Source organism: Castor canadensis, chromosome 5 (assembly GCF_047511655.1).
Source record: "Castor canadensis chromosome 5, mCasCan1.hap1v2, whole genome shotgun sequence".
Taxonomy (NCBI): Eukaryota; Metazoa; Chordata; class Mammalia; order Rodentia; family Castoridae; genus Castor; species Castor canadensis.
In genome coordinates this window covers 11,277,809-11,294,272 of record NC_133390.1, presented here as the reverse complement: position 1 = coordinate 11,294,272, position 16,464 = coordinate 11,277,809, and the positions used below count along the sequence as shown (strand labels likewise).

Sequence of the window (16,464 nt, the reverse complement as noted above, 5' to 3'; positions counted from 1 at the left end):
TCTACTGGACTTTGTCCCAGTATACTATTTCTTCACAGTCTGTTGCTTTTACATCAATCTACTCAGGGTGGGTAGTAGCTCAGTGACAGAGTACCTGCCTACCATGCTCAAGGCCCTGGGGTCCCAATACTACAAAAAAGAAAAAAAATCTACTTACAATTTTAAAATTTAAAATCAATAAGGGAATGATGGCTTAGAATGGTGATAATGCCAGAGACAAGCACTCAAAGCTAAGAATTGTAAACATAAGCAAAACAATTTCATCACAAATAAGTCATTCTCAAATTTAAAACTAATATTTTAAATATATTTCTGAAATGAAAGATCAGTATTGGTCAGAAAGAACAAATGGTTTCATGTCAACGCTAACTTTAAAAAATCAACACTGGCTGCCTGCCATGCTATACTGCAGACTTGGAAGCAGGAAAGAGGCATATGCTCTGTTAGCAATGTCCATACCTTGCTATCTCTGGAAACAGCAATTGTTGAACCAACCTATCACCAAGCTACCACATAGCACATGATTAAAAAGGAAAAAAATAAAACACAGACTCACCAGAAAAACCTATTATCAGTTGTGTGTTCTTGCATGCTACGATGTGCATTAAGGCTCAGATCTAAACTGACTCCAGAGGCAGACCATGCAAAATAAAAGTTTCCTGAATTCAACACTTTTCGTACTTCTGAAATTCGATCCTCATCTGAAGCATCAACTCGAAGTGAAATAAACTCAGTGGAAGTAACTCGGAAAACTTCAGATTCTTGAATTTTTCCAACAGACATACATCCAGTGACCAGGACCAAATAATGTAACATGGTATCGCCTGCAAAAACCAAAGATATTTTTAGATGAAATAGCCCAGTATTTTCAAGCTATTTAGCTTCTTCTGACTTTTTTCTTGTGTTTCTATCTTTTAAACTGGCATTGTGATTATTTTAAACTTATCATGAACATGTTTAAATTCACAACTGTCTTTTAATTGGAAAAATCTTTGTCTAAATGCACTTAGTATAATAAGCATTTAAACATTAACGGGATAATCTCACATTTACAAAACTGGACTTAATTAAGGACTATAAACATTTATCCAAAAACAGTGTTTTGTCTTTACTACCTTCTCTAATGATGGTAAGTTCAGATAAGATAATGAATGTGGAAGTTCTTTGCAAATGGCAAAGTTGAAAAAAATGGCACATAAATATGATCTAATGATGATGATACAGAGCAAAAAAGTTCTTGGTAACAATTTATAAAGCAATTTGGCTTATGAAAACTTTCCTAGATATTTTTTGGGAGAAATGGGGATTGAGATAGGGTCTCACTATGTAGCCCACGCTGGCCCTGAATTCAAGATCCTCTTGCCTCTGCTTCCTGAGTGCTGGGATTATGTGCATGCACCATCACACCTAGCTCACAGACATTTTTTCATCTAATTGTAATAAAAATTCTATGGAATTAGTCTGAATTTGGAAGTCAGCAGTGGTGTCCTTTGAGCATGGGCTCTGACATAGGCAAAAGTGGTCTTGAACCTTGACTCCTTTACTTATTATTTGACAACTTCAGTATGTTAGCATCACCAACCAGTGATATAATTCCATATTATAAAAAAAGGAATTTAAATATGTATCTCAGATTACTTAAGACAGTATTAGTAAAAGACCCAAACATAGTGTTTTACATGTGATAGATTAATAACAAGTGACAAATATCCATTTTATAAAGCAAGGCTTCTCAGAGCATGATCCATAAACTATTACCAGCACCCAATGAGAAAAGGTGCCTGTACCACAATGGAAGTCCACTACATCACTAAATCCACCTTTTTTTAAAACCTATAATTAGACTTTCTCAGTAAAGAAAATCGTGTGCTAGATTTTCATGATAGTACAAGCTGCTTCTTCCATTACAGACTAGTAAAAAACCAAACCAAACAAATCATGGGCCTGACCAGTCTTTGAGGCGCATTTCAAGTCACACCCTTACAAACTGGTGATCAAAGTCAGTCTGAGACCCACAGTGACATTAAGTAGCAGGCCTGACTGTAAACATGTCTCTTCTACTGTGCATCAGGGAAACCATGATGTGTGGTTCACATGAGGACACTTTTTCCATAAAGCACTGAAGCAAAGAAAAAGGGCAATGCTGTAATTTTCTCTTAATGTGTTCATTAAGGGCACAGTCTCTGGAACTTAAAATCACAAGTGCTTGAAAATGTAGCACCTTTATGGGAACCAAACATTGCAAGATTAGCCTAATTAATGTTTAAAAGGTATGTCACACTTACAGATAAAACATGGAATCTGAAATGATGTACAGGTACTCTCAAATTTTTAGAATCACAAAAACAGAAATGAAAAAATGGATCAATTAGGTAATAAACTTACCAAGATTTAACCGTAAAACACCTAAGAGTCCATAGGCATCCAATACTTTGGAGTATGTACTTTTGATTGCCTCTTTTTCTGCAGATGCTGTAAGAAAATTTTTTGATTAAGAAAAATGATGGGAGACATCAGATTCTTTTAAGCAATAATCCAGAATTTCAATGAAAAATTTCTAAATGTGGTATTTTTTGTTTTTGAGACAGGATCTCAGTATGTATGTAGCTCTGTATGAATTCATGATCCCGCTGCCTCAGTCTTCAGAGTACTAGAATTATAGCTGTGCACCACCATGCGTGGCTAACTGTGATATTCTTAACATAAATGCATTAAAATATTTTTTCAAGCTAGCAACATAGTTCTTCTCGGGGAGTTAACAAATTATTACAGCATCATCAATTAATCCATCTTTTCCCACTGATCTGAACTTTTATTCTTTTATTGTTTTATTCACTGACACTTAGAATAGTACATAGAAAACTGACAAAATATTTAACTGGTGAGAGTTACTAGCAATATTTGACCACATAGGTTAGTATAGGAATGGAGAAGTCTTCAGTCTGACTTGTTAAGTAAGTATAATACATAGGGGAGGGAGTTATGGTTATTCCACTGAAAGCAAAACAGTAGTAACAACAACAACAACAAATCCCAAAACTTGAAAGGAAAACCTTCCTAGTACTTAGCAAATATACATTTAAAATGTAACAGAGCCAAAGAAATACTACCACAGCTAGCATTTTCAAGAACAATTACAAATAACACATTCTATAGTCTACAATTCAGAAAGGTATGATCCTCTTCTTCATTCCTTCCTTTCCCTTCCATGTTTCTATCCTTCTCCACTTGCCCTTTTTCCCTTCCCTTCCCCCAACTTAATTCTCAGCTGATGAGTTCATCTCATGTTTACCTCTCATCTCTTACATGAATCCTCTTCCCCTTTCCTCATTTATCCGCAATGCAGAATTAAAGAATCTTTGACAGACTCATGTGTTCTGCATCAGAAAATCATGTAAGCAAATCATTTTGACCTTCTCATTTCCTGTTTATCTTCAGTGCTGACAAAAGGGCTCTTCTCAGCCTACTGCTTTGCCTAATACCCCTTGCTACTTTGTATAGTGATCTCTTTATTTTCCTTGAAGCTCTTCTCCAGAATTCCACAGTCTCATTTCCTTATCTACTTCACCTCTTTAAGGCCATCTACTCTTAAGCCTTCTTCCTAATGACCTCACTTCTGCCTTTTAATGAGTTGTGCTGTACTTACTTGGCAGCACAGGCTAAGATTAAATGACTTAATCACTCAATCAACTGACACTGTCACATTTTCTAAAATGTTCTTAAGTAAGTGAGGACTTTGATCTAATCACCAGAATGAAATAGAGTGGGGAAGATTTTAAGCCACTAGAAATTCTGTGGATTTGTATTTGATTTTGCATTTCTAGAGGTACTATGTTATTATTGCACAATGTGTTCATAGAAGTTACTCCTAACATTCAACGTAAATATAAAACTTTGCAACATAAATTTAATAATATTTTATTAAAATAAAACAGTATTGCCTTCCCCTGAATGCTGCTTTATTAAGAGAACCATGTGCTTAGCATTTGCAAAGCCCGGAGTTTACGATCCCTAGGACTGCAAAAGAATACCCTATATATACAAAAACAAACATTTAGAAACACTTGTTGTATCTCTCATGACAGAAGATATGGCTTCCAGGACAAATATTATCTTACAGTTTTACAGGTTACATGCTACATGTATTTAAAATGCTATCACTAATATAGTACTATAGAAATTACTATATTAGTATCAAGTTTCATTAGCAATCATCATTTAGATTCACATATCAGCAGCTAGCAAGAGTTAAAAAGAAAATAAAGGGCTGAGGGGGTTGGCTCAAGTGGTAGAGCACTCAGGGCAAGCATAAGGCCCTGAGTTCAAACTCCAGTAGGTCTAACAATAACAGTAACAATAACAATAAGAATAAGAAAAGCCTCTCTGTAATTTAAATTGCCATGCAACAAAATATTCTCCTCTAATAATGTATAATAGTTACCTTCTCATTAACTGTACTCCAAATACATGAATGACATGCCATGTCTCTCAGGCTTAGTGAAGGTTCATCTATGAAGACTGTCACCCAATTCAAATATAAAAGCAAATGCCATGCTGTTTAGATATTTGCTCTTTTGTATCATATTCTGACTCAAGAGACAATATACAATATAGTCTTAGAAAAGTAGGTTAAAGGAAAGGAAAATAATTCAGAATAGATGAGACATCATTTTCCCTGCCAGTAGTTTTTGGTTTCCTCTCAAAATATTAAAAGAAATTTTAAACAATTTTTACCTGAGGTAGTTGTATATTATTTCTATGATTATTATGAATGTGAGTTTTCATGCATTATTCAATTTTCAAAATAACCTGAGGAGCAAAGTTACTATTATTTCCACTTGACATATGAGGAAACAGGCTTAGAGAAGTAGCTAGGATTACAGACATGAGCTACCAGCACCTGGCAGATCTTGACTTCTTACACCATTTTCCACTAAAAGGAACTAGGACACCTTGGAGAAATGGACAACTCTAGGTCAGGGGCAGGGATACCCCTGTACCAGAAGAAAGGACATGTTGAAAGAAAAATGCAGAAGACAGTAAAGGGGTTTTTATTAGACAAATCTAGGACAATTTGAGCATTAAAATAAATAATGGGTTATAAAAGCTCATGAATTAAAAGTCTAACAAGGAAAGGGTATTTACATAGCTTCAAAGTACTTCAAAACAATTATAAAGAGAAAAGTCTGCAAGACATGCCCAACAAGCAAATAACAGGGTGAACACCAACAATAATGGGCAGTTCAAAACTATGCCACCTAAGCAGATATAATGAAAGGAACACCACTTCTACACTATTCCTCCAAAAGTATATAACCACGATCTAAGCATGAGGAGCCAAGACACAAACCCAAAGTCAGTGACATGCTATAAAATAACTGGCCTTCACCTTCAGAGTTCTTAAGATGGTAAGTGTCAAGAACTAAGGGATTTTTCTAGATTTAAGGAGACTAGAGACATGACTAAATAAAATGCACAAATCTGAAGTGGATCTATTAACTATAAAAAACATTGTTGGGACAAGTGGTAAAACTTAAATGGAGTCTGAGAATTGATAGTTAATGAACAGTTAATTTTAGGATGATTATATCACAATTATGCATGAGAATGTCTTTCTAGGAAATACATAACAATGCCTTTAGGAGTGATAAAGTATCATGCAGCCACCTCCTTTCAAACAGCTCAGAAAAAAATGTTCTTTGTACTGAATTTCAGTTTTCTATATGTTTTAAATCCCTAAATTAAGAAGCACTTACCTCTTAATGGAATGAAGATAAATTCTGACAATAACTTCTTATCCCACTTACTTATTTATTTATGAATAAGACAGGATCTCACTATGTAACCTGGGATGCCCCTGAACTCACCATCCTCCTGCCACAGAATCCCTAATGCTGGGATTATACACATACATCACCACACCCATCTTCCCATACAGTTATTTTGATGGGGGAAAAATCTTTCCTTATTTTATGGCACTCTCTAAAATATACAAAAATAGGTAAGAGGGATAAACATAGTTAGATTGCTGTCCCACCTTTCTCTGGTAATTTAGTTCTAGAAAATAACCTGAGAATCTACTATAAAGAGACTGCTTAAAGTAAGAAAGCCTACACTACATTTTAAAATATGTGTATAGGACCGGATGCCAGTGACTTATGCCTATAATCCCAGCTACTTGAGAAGCTGAGATTGGTACAAGGCTAGGGTGGGGAAAAAGTTCCCAAGACCCCATCTCAATCAATAGCTGGTCTTAGTGTCATGTGCCTGTCATCCCAAGCTACGCTGGAAGCTAAGATCAGGACGACCGTGGTAACAACCAGCCCATGCAAAACAGTTTGTGAGATGGCATCTCAATGGAACAAAGCTAGTCATGGTGGCATGTGCCTGTCATCCTGGCGATGGTGTGAAGTGTAAAACAGGAGGATCCCAGTCTAGGCTGGCCTGGGCAAAAAACAAGACCTTATCTCCAAAATAACCAGAGCAAAATGAGCATGGCTCAAGTGGTAGAGCACCTGCCTAGTAAGGACAAAGTCTTGAGAACATCAGTACTGACAAAAAAAAAAAAGGATATAAACTTCAGATGAAACATAGCACTTGTAAGTATTTTAACAATCTATTGCCATTTTCCTTCCATCCCATGCTTCAGCCAAGATGAATAATTTATTGCCCTTTCTACATGTTCTACATATTCTTCCTTCTCTTCCTGTGTTCATCGTGTTCTTTCCATCTGGACTAATCTTTAGTCATCTTTGTATTTTTAAAAATTATCTATCCTTCAATCTCTAATCAAAATGTCACTTCCTGAAATTTTTCCCAATCACTCTAATTGGAAATAAACCTTTCTTCTCTTTTTTTTTAATACTATAGTCACTTGTGTGCTAACAGCAATAGAAACTAGATTTTATTTCTTCAGATTTCAACATCATAACTACTTAACCATCACCCTAAATACTATAGTTAACAGGCAAAACAAACAGAGGTTGTGACACAAAAAGGACATGTTTTTCTAACTTTAAAATAACATTCTAGAACAGTTTTACCTTACCACCAAAAGAATCCCAATGCCCTAATTACTAAAGTTCATATTTAACAATTCCTCATAGTGAGATCTGGAAATTTTCAAGTGAGGGTAGGAGCAGGAAGGTGGAAATAGGAAGAAGACATTGTTAAATGATTGCCAATCAAGGTTCAAACTAGAATTTGAAATGGCACGGTGTGTACAAAGTTCAGAGGAAACAAACTGAAAAATGAATGGAAATTAAAGTTTGGGAGATATGGTAAAATAAAAGTTCAGGTCTCTTTCCTTCTACTGCAATCTGTCAGGGTAGTCACTGTGCTTTCATTGAGAATAATAAACTGCCTTTTGTGGACAAAAGGCTGCCTTGTAGTTTCCCCCTTCTCTTCAGGAAGGCTATCAAACAAGATGCTAGGAAAAACAAACCTTTCTTTTTACAAGTTACTGATTTCTAACCCCAAGTAGGTATGAATGTCCAAGAAGCCTATTGTTTTGGGAGTGACTCAAATAAAGAGATCTTCAGCAGTTCAGCTAAGGTAAACCAGCCTGCACCTCTTTAGTTCACGTGTTTAAGTACATAAGCTAAGGCAAGTCCCAGCTTCTAAATGACTGCTTACCATACCCAGGGATAAATAGTACCTAAATCCCATGATAGCTTACTTAAAACGTAAAACTCTTCTTCCTACATTACACCCAATACTACCTTTCATTTGTATCTTAAGTATTTTCTTAGTCTCTAATTTAATGACAGTGTGTTATTCCCCACAATATTTTAAACATATCTTCACATCAGTAGCGCTGATCATCTGAAAGCTTTTATTACTAGAGGACAGGTAATAGAAATAAGATTATAGAGCAGAATCTAAAGTTAAGTAAAATATGTGCCATAGCATTTATTCTCACAAAAATATTTAAGAGGGACAAAGTGACCTAAACATTGATTAGACATTTGATATTAAAGAAAACTACTGTTAAATTTTCAGATGTGGTGATTACATTATGGCTATGTTAAAAGAAAAACCAATGAATGCCAGGAGTGTGGCACACTTGTAATCACAGCACTTGAGAGGCCTTCACGCCAGCCTGAGCTACACAGTGAGTTCCAAGCAACCTGGACTACAAAGATCCTGTCTCAAAACCAAAAAAAAAACAACTGAGCTCTCATCTTTTAGAAATACGTGCTGAAGGGCTAGGAACATAGATCAGAGAAGAGTGTTTGCTCACTGTGTACGAGGCCCTAAGTTCCATCCTCATTACCAAAAAATAAAAACAGAAAAGAAAAAAAAAAACACCACATGCTGAAATTCCAGACCTGGAATTTCAAAATAAATGGGGACGGACAGCATCAAAAATGTGGGCTGGCACAGATAAAAATAAGTAAGTAACCGTGAATCCGTAATTGTTGAAAGTGGGTAACAGATATGTGGCAGTCAATCACATTATTCTCTCTACTTTCATGTATGTTCAATACTTCCCCAAAAATGTTAAAGAATTTATTCTGACAACATTCTTGGCATATTTGATGAATTCAGAAAGAAAAGAAGACAATGTAACTCCAGCCAGTAACTACTGTAAACCTAAGTAACCAAGAAATGTACTTTCTCTCTACTTACGCTAAAATGGTATATTAACCAAGATTCAATAGACGTTTGGACTTTTATAAACTTGTAATGGAGTCACACACCTTTAGAATAGCCCCATAGCCTGATATGCCCAAGGCTATGGGGCCATATTTACCAAGTAAATATGTAACAAATTTGGAAAAGAAAAATAAGGTCAATTCCATAATGGAAGTCCAAGAAAGGGTTGATATTGCTATATTTTGTCATAAATGTTTATTTACACTTATGCTGAATAACTTAGCTTTAATATTCTACTCCATTGAAACTACCTTTAGAAAATAAGCTTTCCCTTTGCTAATCAATACAGAAGACATTAAGAAAAACTTAAAACTACACAGAATATCCTACAACTTAATTCACATAATTTCCTCATCAGTTTAGCTCTGCATGTTTTCTAAGTTCTTATACCTGAATAAATTGTTGACTGCAGGTAGGCCTAAGCTACCACTCTTCTTATTTAAGCTACAGGTAGGTAACAAAAATAGAAGCTGCAGAGATGGTCTACTTATGGACTACCAAAAGCTCTGAGTGAAGCTGGAGGTCTGGCTCAATGGTAGAGCACTTGCTTACCATGAGCAAGGCCCTGGGTTCAATTCTCAGCACCATTTTAAAAAAAATCTGAGTATGACTATATTAATTGTTCTCTGCCAAAATTTAACATGCCAGTAGTTCTCCATTTCATCATTCATTAACATATCAATAGTTCCCTATCATTGGGGACACACACATACCCTTTTTATTTTCCTGTAGTGGCTTATTTATGTAGTATTTTGGCCTAGTACAACATGAATGACATTATTCTGCATTATTATTACACCCCCTATTCTCAAACCAGAATTTATGGCAAATAATGAAGTGTTTAAATCAGACTACAAGAATTCAGATGAGAACATAATCATATGCCCATTTTTGGATTTTGTGACTTGTAACTGTAAATGAAAAGCTTATTAAACAAAGAATAGCTGTCACAAGGAAATTACACCTGTATTGCCAACTCTATTTTGAGCAGGAAGGAAACAAAATTAATGTTTTGTGCAAGAACAATAGATTACATAAAAGTTTACTTATACTTAACAGGTATTTTGAGAATTAAATTTAAATGCAAATTTCCCTACCTTCTGATAAATTACAGTGACTTAAACTAAATAATACATCCACCCAATGAAGGCCCTACTATCCAATGTAACAGTCTGCTATGGTTCAACCCTTCCAGACTGGGATTAGACTGTCTTCCAGCTGATGCAGAAGCTACAGTAAGTCAATAAGGTGCCATGGATGGTAATGCACACCTGTAATTCCAGAACTGGATGCTGAAGCAGGATTGTGAGTTCCAGGCCCATCTGAACTACAAAGCAAGATCCTGACTTACCAAAAAAAAGTTAATAAAAATGTGAAGGCAAGGATGCAAATTAGAATGCTGCTCCTAGAATCACAATTTGCTTGTGGTTGCATGCATGGCAATTTGTGGTCAGCTTATTTGCATGCAGATAGCACTTTGGTATAGAACCAACAGTGTAGAGGGTGCTAGAGATCATGCAGTCCAAGCTGCTCATTTTCAGGAGAAAAAGACTAGAGATCAGTTGATTCATCCAAGATTGTATATGTAACTCACTAGGAGAAAAGCCTGTTTCCATTTCATCATACACAAAATGAAAAATTATTTTAAAAGGAAAATTTTCCTTACATAACTAAATAATTAAAACTTCAGTTGAAAGACATTAAACTATTTAAATTAATGTTCTATATAAACTCCACACTCCAATCTTATGAACTCTTCAGTAAGAATAACCTTTCACTCATTCATGCAAACAAGTATTTAGCAAATGCCTACTATGTACCAGACCCTGGTAAGGTTCTAAGAGTAAAAACAGAAAGTACCTGATACTTTCTTAGGAGTTAAATTAGGAAGACAGGCATTATATAACCAGACAAATATAAAATTATAAATTATAGTACATAGCCAGGTGTGGTGACACATGCCTGTAAGTCCAGCTTCTTGAGCTGGAGGCTAAGACAGAAGGATCAAAGTTTGAGGCTTGTCTAGGCAACTTAGTGAGACTCTGTCTCAAAATTTAAAAAAAAATTTTTTTTGGTGCTACTGGGGGCTTTTCACTTGCTAGGTAGGTACTCTACCACTTGAGTCATGCCCCCGTCCTTTTTGTGTTGGTTATTTTTGAGAAAGAGTTTTGCTTTATGCCCAGGCTGGCCTGGAACCACAGTCCTCCCAATCTCTACCTTCCAAGTCAAAATAAAATTTTTTTCAAAAGGGTTTGGAATGTGTGCTAAAGCATATGCTTTTAGTATGCAGAAAAACCTGGGTTCAATCTCCAGCGTTAAAAATAAACAAATAAATGTAAATACTATGATGGAATTCCAACAGACTACAAGAGGAGGACCTAATTTAAAATTTATGGGGTAGGACAATGTTAGAGTAAGTATGAGAGAGGAAGTGATCTTTACAATGAAATCTGATTAATAAATAGGAAACTAGCCAAAGGAAGAGTGGAGATAAAAGTGTTCAGGCAACATATACATACTTGTCCTATGAACCAGCAATTCCATTTCTAAGAATACATACCCAACACAAATGCGTTGTATGTGCACCAAAATGCATGTGAAAGGTTGTTCATATTAGTGTCATTCATGATAGTAAAAACTGGAAATAAAGCACATGTGAAGACAACAGCTGAAGACTAGCGTATTCATACAATAGAATACCACACAGAAACAAAAGTGAGTAAGCTGCTGCTCCCTACAAGGTGGATGAGCTCCCATATATAACACTGAGTGAAAGAAGCTGAATATGAAAGAATTCATACTGAATGACTTCGTTGATGTTAAAATGAAAGACAAAACGTATCTATGATGTGAGAAGTCAGGACAGCGATTTATCTTTACAGGTCATGATGGAGATAACTGGAAAGGTGCGTGAGGAGATCTTCCAGAAAGCCAATAATGTTCTCTTTTCAACTTGCTGGTGGCAATATGAGTATGCGCACTCTAAAAATTCGTCAAGCTGTGCTTGTACAATGCATGCTTTTCTATCTGTGCTATAATTTAACAAGCTTATTATAATAATAAGAATTCGAAAAGGAACAGCATGTTTGAAGTCCCTGAGACCAGAAAGAATTTGGGTACATACAGAACCAAAAGAGGGCCAATCTGGCTGGAACACGGAAACCAACAGGAAAAGTGGTGTAACTGAAGAGGGAGGCAAGGACTGGATTTTATTATGGGCAATCTTAAAGAGTTTGGATTCCAAGTTCAGTGGCCAACCACTGAAACAGGGGAATGATCTAAATTGTGTTTTTAAAACACCAGTAGGGCAAGGAGAAGCAGAGAGACCACAAAGGGAGACTACTGTAATGGTCCACAAAGGAGATCACAGTGGCTTTACTGAGACAGGACCAGCTAATATGCTGTTCACTGCATGGATTCTCAAGGAAGTTAGAGTTGAGTTGACTGGACTTAGTAACGGAGTAAATGTATGAAGAGCAGGCTTGAGAGTATGCAGTGGTCAATAGTGCCATCAAAACAGTATCTATTCCAATCCTTCCTTTCTTTTTGCCATCATAATAACTAATAACTATACTTTCTACCTCATTCTTCAAAAAGTATCTTCATTGAAGATGTATCTTCAATGTTGGCCAAGAACAAACAACTAACTAATGAGCATTAATGTACAGTAAGTCAGAAATTTTCCTAAAGTAAGACTCATCCTGTCTATGCTTCACACATGGTCCACAGGAAATTAAATGATTCTGTTCATTTATGTTTCAGTAAAGCATTTTCAGACTAAAGTAATTCTATGGTCTACTAGTGAACAAAACTAAAAACAATACATAATAAATACTTATCACTAGGAGTTATTTATATAAACATCCTTTATATATAGTTATATAAGACTATATACTAAGATGGAAAACAGAATATCTTAATACTTATAACATTTAATACACACAAATACTAACAGCTGAGTAGTAAGAAGTATTTTTTTTTTTCAGTCAGTTGTCTATCTCAGGTATATCTCTGTTTTAGGTAAGAAAAGATAAGACAAATTCTTACTAACAACCATTAAAAAACAAACAAATCCAGTTATGATATGAAATTTTTAAAGCATATACTCCTTTGGTTACAAGGCTAACCAACTACACTAGTCCAATGCATTTCTTATTGCCTCTTTTACTTTTTATGCTTCTTTCAAATTTTCATAGATTTAGACTTTATCACGTATTTTTTAAAATGTTGTCACTGAATAGAAACAAAGGCAATACTATGCTAACCATTATATTTATCTCATCTTTCAGCTTTTGAATGAGTGAAAATATCTTTACATATTTTTCTTCAGTGGTTTGGTATAGAACACTAAGTGGATGCTTGGTTTTGTTTTCTCCTTTTAGAAATTTAAAGATGTTGTTCTGTGTCTTCTTAGACTGCTTCTTTTAGAAAGTCCAAAATCACTCTTACCTTCATTCTTCTGTACAAATGCATTTTTCATCCCTTGGGTTACTTTTAAGATTTGTTTCTGTATCACTGGTTAAGTCACTTGTTTATGCATTTGGGTGTAATTTTCTTCATGTTTCTTTTGCTTTGGGTTTATTTAGCTTCTTGGATCTGTGGACTTACAGCTTTCACCAAATGTGGAAAATTACCAGGTATTATTTGTTTAGATGGTTTCCTTCTGCTCTCTTCTAGGATTCCAATTACACATGTAGATTAGGCTACTTGAAGCTGTATTTCATTTTGGATAGTTTCTATACTATGTCTTCAAGTTCACAACCATTTCTTCTGCAATATCAAATCTACTCATCAGTCATACTGTCACATTCATTTCTAGAAATATTGATGGGTTACATTTTCCCATCTCTTCCTAACATGCTCATTCTTCCCTCTTTCTTGAACATATGGAGTATATTTACGATAGCTACTTTAATGTCCTTTATTAATTTAGGATTTGTTAATACAGATCGAATTTTCTTCTAATTTTGAGGCATTTTCTACTTATTTGCAATATTAATTTGAGAACTGTAGCTGCCTTGGCCTCTATATTCTTTACTCTGTCTCCTCAACTCAGGAAGCATGCTAAACTTCCTTTGAGAACATCCTCTGCTGAGGTGGCCTAGAAGCTCTCCATGAAATAAGAGAGAACTGTAAGGCCCACCTCATTTGCTTCTTTCTCTCAGGAGTAAGGATCTTGAGCTGCCCACTGCTCAATGTTTGAAAATCAGTTCATGTATTTTCTTCATTTTGTTGTTGCTGCTTGAAGTGGGTGGGGAAATCCACTTAATGCTATTCTATCATGGTCAAAAGCAAAATTCCTATTACAATTCTGGCTTAGTCATATTTTAATCATGTAATAAATTGTCACCTAATGGGGTTTTACTGTTCAGTGAAAGAGAGGTTCTGACTTCCTTATCTGCTTATAGCAAAGGTAAGTAGAAAGGAATGAAAGTTCTTAGAACTACTGGTTTAGCAAACTAATCCTGCTACTAGTCCAGGTTCGAAGAACTCGATTGATTTTTTTTTTTTGAGGTGACATTTAAGCTGCTGTTCACTTTCTATGAAATACGTACATTCTGAAATTTATAAAAAGAATGAAATTTTGCAACCCTAACATAAAGTGACATATAACAAGTCTGAACTTCATCATTTCTGTGCTAAAAAAGTCAACCCTAAAAGTCATTTCTTCCCTCAACTTGCAAGTATTTCTTAAAAATACTCCAACTTACCTAAAGGGTAGTCATGCTGACAGATAGCATTTGGCAATTAAAACAAAAAATTTAAAAAAAAACTATGCACACTGTTTGTCACTACCACCTACTATACTTGGCACCCAAAATTCTACAATTTGACATTTAACTTAGCCCAGCACAGAAAATGTTTTTTAATGACCTTGATTTAAATTAAACATATTTCCCTTCTTTTTTCCCCCTCCCTTGGCAGTACTAGCATTTAAACTCAGGACCTTACCCTTGCTAGGCAGGTACTGTACAACTTGAGCCACTCTATCAGCCCTTTCTTGTGTTGGGCATTCTTGAGATAGGGTCTCACAAACTATTTGCATGGGTTGGCCTTGAAACACAATCCTCCTGCTTTCTGGCTCCCAAGTAGCTAGGATTATAGGCGTGAGCCACCAGCACCTGGCTCATATGTCCCTTCTAATATATTAACATATTAATAGTATATAGGTGAAAACACAAGTGTAATAATTCCCTCATTAGAGAAAGCTACCAATTTCATTCCTAACTGTAATCTCTTCTACTGATTTTCTTTTCTTTTTCCTTCTCAGTCCCTACCCAAAAGCCACTACCCTCACTATATCATACACAATAATTACAAAGAAAGAAAATCAAGCGGAAAGACTATCTTATTGAAGCAGTTATTTAATCCTTCCGAGCCTCAGTTTTCACACCTATAAAATGTGGATAAAAGCATAACTCACAGAACTGAATGAAATGAAGCATTTTAAATACCACATCTCCTAAACTGTATGCTGAGATGCCATAAGACATTGCAGCAAATTCCCAGGATGGGGGTGGAGGGCTGCAAGGTATTTTAAATGGAAGGAAACACAGAGATTCTCAATATATGTTGTACACCAGGTAAACTATTATCCAGAGGTAGTTCAGAGCTTAAAGATAAGGTTACAGTTCATTCCTCTGATGACTTAACTTTGTAAAGCTACATTTTTGGTGGCTGCTGTGTTAAACGGCAAATACCATTAAAAAAAATTAATGTTAAACAGGAAATAGGTTGGCAGTGTTCCAGCTGATTCCAAGATGCGAAAAGCTGTTTAGTACTCAACAGGCACACACATTCCATTAGTAAAACAAATGATTATTTATGAAGGAAGGAAATAAGTTATTTTCAGTTTATATGTATTATTTCCTTTGAACAGCTACTTAAGTTGTAGGGACTTCAATATTTGCTTGAACCTAACTAGTTAATAAACAGAACTATTAGATACTGATTTGTGGCTGAAGGGTGCTATGATAAACCTAAAGAAACACTAAGGCATCATGAAACAATAAAGCTTAGAAACCTCTGGCTTTGGATGGGGATGTGGCTCAAGTGGTAGAGCACCTGACTGGCAAACCCAAGGACTTGAGTTCAATCCCCAGTACTATAGCTGGGGGAGGTGGTGGGGGAAGAGGGAGTATCTCTGGCTTAATATTATGACTGACAGAATAAGGGTCTAGTAAATGGCAACTATTTTTTTCACAGTACAGTCTCATTAAGACAGGATATTTCACATTCTATGTAGAACTACAGAATATACTCCCATTAGTACTATGACTCACATTTCTATAATATGAAAAAACTATGAAAAGAAACTCAGAGGACGACTTGGAGTAAACCAGGTCGTTGTAAGTGATATGTCTTTGCTATCCACTAAGTGCAGGATTTGAGTGCTGGATTGAGTCAAATTATGCTACTTGGAAAGCCTAAAAATAGTCTTATTACTAGAAAGACAACATACTAGCATGTGATACTGAAAAGAACAATTTATATCTCCACCTTATTAAGCCTGTCTTTTGTGGGGGAAGGGGAGGCTGGTTTGCAGTGCTGGGAAGAGAACATAGGGCCTTACACGTTAAGTACGCAGTGTACTGCTGAGTCACATAATGAGAACCCAGCCCCATCTTTTAAGTAGAACCCTAACTCACTCGTTTTTAGAATCCTCCTTGAATTCTCATGTGTTAACCTTTTCTTTCCTGCATTTTCTATTCTGAATACACTTATAAAGATTATTTATTTACTAATGCATGAAGTGGGCTATAAAATAATGGGACTGTGATGTATGTGTTTGACAGCTTGTCCCTC

At 35.6% G+C, this 16,464-nt stretch overlaps 1 protein-coding gene across 19 annotated transcripts in view; it reads right to left on the bottom strand.

Annotated features, from left to right (window-relative positions):
- Synj1 (synaptojanin 1) overlaps positions 1–16,464 on the bottom strand; it is a 95,770-nt gene that overhangs the window by 71,883 nt on the left and 7,423 nt on the right. For all 19 annotated transcript variants that reach the window (XM_020165704.2, XM_020165703.2, XM_020165707.2 and 16 more), the window contains exons 3-4: positions 2,386–2,472; positions 557–824 (exon numbers count right to left, since the gene is read on the bottom strand). In XM_020165704.2, coding sequence (XP_020021293.2) covers positions 557–824; positions 2,386–2,472 — 355 coding nt within the window. The remainder of the gene's footprint in view (positions 1–556; positions 825–2,385; positions 2,473–16,464) is intronic.